The sequence below is a fragment of the Sturnus vulgaris genome, chromosome 22, assembly GCF_052056855.1.
Source record: "Sturnus vulgaris isolate bStuVul1 chromosome 22, bStuVul1.hap1, whole genome shotgun sequence".
In the NCBI taxonomy this organism is placed as follows: Eukaryota; Metazoa; Chordata; class Aves; order Passeriformes; family Sturnidae; genus Sturnus; species Sturnus vulgaris.
Window position 1 is genome coordinate 591,467 of NC_142264.1, and position 3,534 is coordinate 595,000.

Below are 3,534 nucleotides of genomic sequence, written 5' to 3' on the forward strand. Positions count from 1 at the left end.
TGGCCCAGCAGCTCCTCAGAGCTGGTGCTGGTGAGTGCTCATCTCCTCCTGCCTAGCTGCACTAACCCGAGTGGTGAGTAGTTATATTTATCAAAGACCATTTGCTGCAAGTGATTAACGTTAATTTGATTTCCTGTGAGTCAATTTCCTTGAGATATGGTAAATAGGCTATTACCTGTTATTGACCTTTACTTTATTAAAAAGACTTAAAATTAGCATTTATATATATACGTCCTTCCAAAAAAGTTTTTTTAATAAAGAAAAATATTTTTATAATCACATTAGACTTGCTAGCTGAGGCTATAGCTCCAAAGTTAATGTTAAATAAAAATGGTAATTAAGAGTGAATATGATGATGGTTTTTAAACTCATCTAAAGGCCTGACCCCTTCCTTTACCTCCACTTGATTTGTGGCTCCCAAGCAGAGCGGGTGGCAGTGGAGGCAGGCACTGGCAGGTGGAAGCTTTTGCCCAGGATGTGCCTCTCCCAGGATTTCCAATTCTCTCCTGGCAAGAGGGCACAAGGACCTGCTGGTGTTTAAAGAGATGCTCAGCTCCTGCTCCATGCCAGCTCGCTCTTCTGGAGACCAACATATCTCCTCAGGCTGACTTGAACTGAGCAGGAAGAAATTACGTCAACGTTTGATCATGAAAGCAAAAAGTTTATTCATGTTTGAAACTACATATAACTACCACGAGGAAGACTTTTCAATCCAGGGTGTAATCCAGTTAGAAAGTAACACGAAACGGTTTAATACATTAGAATCACTGCCACAAATTATTTTCATGACTCAATCAGTTTCAGAATCGCATACAATACAAAAGAGAGAGAGAAAGGGCCCCTGCAATCCAGGGGGATGTACAGTACTGAATACTGAAGTCTGTATGCATTACAATTAGTTGTTGGTTTTTGCGTGTATTAGTAACAAGATGAAGAACATTCAAAATGCTTCTCAGTATTTACAACAGTTGCACTGTTTTGTGTCCAACCTAAGACCCCATGTTTCCACTTCCGCTTCTTTAGCAGTTGCCAAGGCAACCCTGATTTGTAGGAGATTACAATGTACATTACATTTCGTGGGGAAACAAAGAGTTAATTACAAGATGCAAAAAGATAAGAAAGAGACAAACTACAGCGTGAGTATCGTTCAGAGGTAGTAAGTGAGCACTCTAAGCTACAGAACATGTTGAAAGTCTATTGGTTTGTATGAGTTCGCATGAGGTAATAAAGCTGTGTTTGATTGGTGAGATGTATAAATACTCTTTTGCTACACTATGTACAACACTCCATATCGCGGTGCTTTTTTCCTTTCCTTTTCCTTTGTTTGTGGTTTGCTGCCAAGCAGAGGCACCAGCCCTTGGCAGGCGTGGGTAGCACCCAGCTCGTACTGTAAAACCCCGGGTGGTGGCGTGCACAGAGACCAGCAGCAAGAGTCGGCGTCTCCCAAAACAACCTGTGTCCGTGCCGGCATGCGGAGAGGAGACTCGGGCTCCGGGGGGGCTTTAGCAAGAAAAGATGCTCCTGGCTTCCAATCTAATTTGTAAGACAATAGATCTCAACAAAACAAAACAAAAAAAAAAAAAAAAAAAAAAGTGACGAATAAGGATTCTTAAACACGACCATTGTTAACCGAAATAACTGAACAGCTCTTTTTATTCCAGCTCTGTGAGAGATATGAAAAGATGAAACACAATCAAAGTCTGTGATTCCTGTCGACTTTCCATGGAAATATGCACACAATTAAATTTGGGTGAGGCGGTTCTTTGTGTCTGCTCTTGCTACTGAGGTTAAGCTTGTCCTGTACTTTTACCCTTAAGGCCAAGTAATTGGCAACTGTTAGACCAACATCATTAAAACTGCTGACAATAAATTATGATAAAATAGTTACAGGGCTATAAACAATGCTAAATCTTGGCCTAATTGGATAAAGTGCTTTTTAACATTGTGTGTTTTAAGTATAAATACAAATGATTATGATACCTTTAAAAAACAGATTTACCAAGTTTTCTAATAAGACAAGGTTTTACAGTAAAGCTGTAGGTGGTTGGCTACAAAAAAACTCTTTCCTTTTTCTCCTGCAACTCTGAATGCGCTAATCAAGGCATCTCAGCTCAGGGAAAAAGTGTTGCTAGGAGATTAGTTAGAGGTATCCGAGTGCACACTTCCCGGCCCTTCTGTAGGGGAAGTCACAGAAGATGGAGTGGTTGCGTCCTGCCAGCCTCCATTAGCCTGCAAAGGCAAAAACAAGTCAATTGATACCATTGCGCATATTAATGACAGCGATGCTGCGGGCAGGGAATTGTCCCGTGCGGGGCAGGGACGGCAGCAGCCCTTCAGCCAGGTGCTGGCTGCAGGCAGGACTGTGGGATTTCTGCACAGATCATCCCTGCTCTAACGAGGAACATCCCTTCACCGCCACTTCAGCTTTTTCCCCAGAGAAGACCAGCCTGGGGCAAAGCGTGTTTAACCCCCTCACTCCCCGGAGTTCGGAATGGCCTCTCCCCACCGGCAGGGCCCTGGGCAGAGCCGCCCTGCCCGGGTCCGTGCCCATGTCCCCCCAGCCCCCCGGTTGTTATAAGTTGTGTGAAGGGCACACAGCATCGGTTTCCAATTATCCGCAGCGCCAGGGCCGCTCCGGCCCGTCCGTGCCTCGCCGCGGCCCGGCCGCCTCAGCCCTGCCTCAGCACGAGCAGCGCAGGAACAAATTTGCCTTATGTCTCGGCCAATCGAGGCAATTGCTGGAATCAATGTCTGATCGGATTTCGGCTGTGGCAGACAGCTTGTCGCTACATATTTTTATGTCAGTCAAGAAGAGGGAGGCGCGGGGCTCGTGAGTTGGGGGACGCTGAGTGGAAGTGACGGGGAGGCCTCAGCGCGGGGCCGCCAGAGCCGGCCAGGCCGCGCCGCCGCTGCCCCCGGCCCTGGCAGGGAAAGGGGAGCAGGGAAATGTGGAGATGCGGCAGGGAAATGTGGAGATGTGGCAAAGGAAACGTTCTCCTGGGGCTCGGCCGCCCAAACCCTCCCGGGATACGGCGGGGACAGAGCCGGTGTAGGGGGGGACCCCCGGCCGCCGCCACCGCCGCTCGCACCCACGGCCCGCCCGGCTCATCCATCACGGGCAGAGAGCGCGGAGCGGCCGCCCGGGCAGAGCAGCCTCGGTAATTATCTCCTCTGCAGATGGAACAGCAAACAGCGCAGCTCCCTCCGACAAACCCAGGGGCTCGGCTTTTCCCTTCAGTGGAATTACCGGCAGCGCCAGCCCGCACCGCCCCACGCCGAGCCCCCGGCACCGAGCGGGCTCACACCCGGCTCGGATGCGGAGAGCACCGCGAGTTTTCATTTTGTAAAGATACGAGAATCTACTCAGAGAAAGAAAAACTCTTGTGCAGATATGAGTCTAAAGATATTCCATCTGAAGTAAACATCATTCCTCTTTTATCCAAATTTATAAACAACAAATGTACAATATTTTTACTCAGCTTGGCAGCTGGAAGAGAGGTTGTCAGCAAGCATTCTTTTTTTCAAATAAATTAA

The 3,534-nt window shown here is 47.8% G+C and overlaps 1 protein-coding gene across 6 annotated transcripts in view; it reads right to left on the bottom strand.

The window, feature by feature from the left end:
- Positions 1–640: 640 nt before the first annotated feature.
- Positions 641–3,534, bottom strand: part of PBX3 (PBX homeobox 3) — a 99,564-nt gene continuing 96,670 nt past the window's right edge. For all 6 annotated transcript variants that reach the window (XR_015808085.1, XM_014880023.2, XM_088177591.1 and 3 more), the window contains one exon: positions 641–2,229. Coding sequence is in view for 4 of the 6 variants with exons in the window: in XM_088177591.1 (XP_088033717.1) it covers positions 2,137–2,229 (93 nt within the window). In the remaining 2 variants the exon portion in view is untranslated. The remainder of the gene's footprint in view (positions 2,230–3,534) is intronic.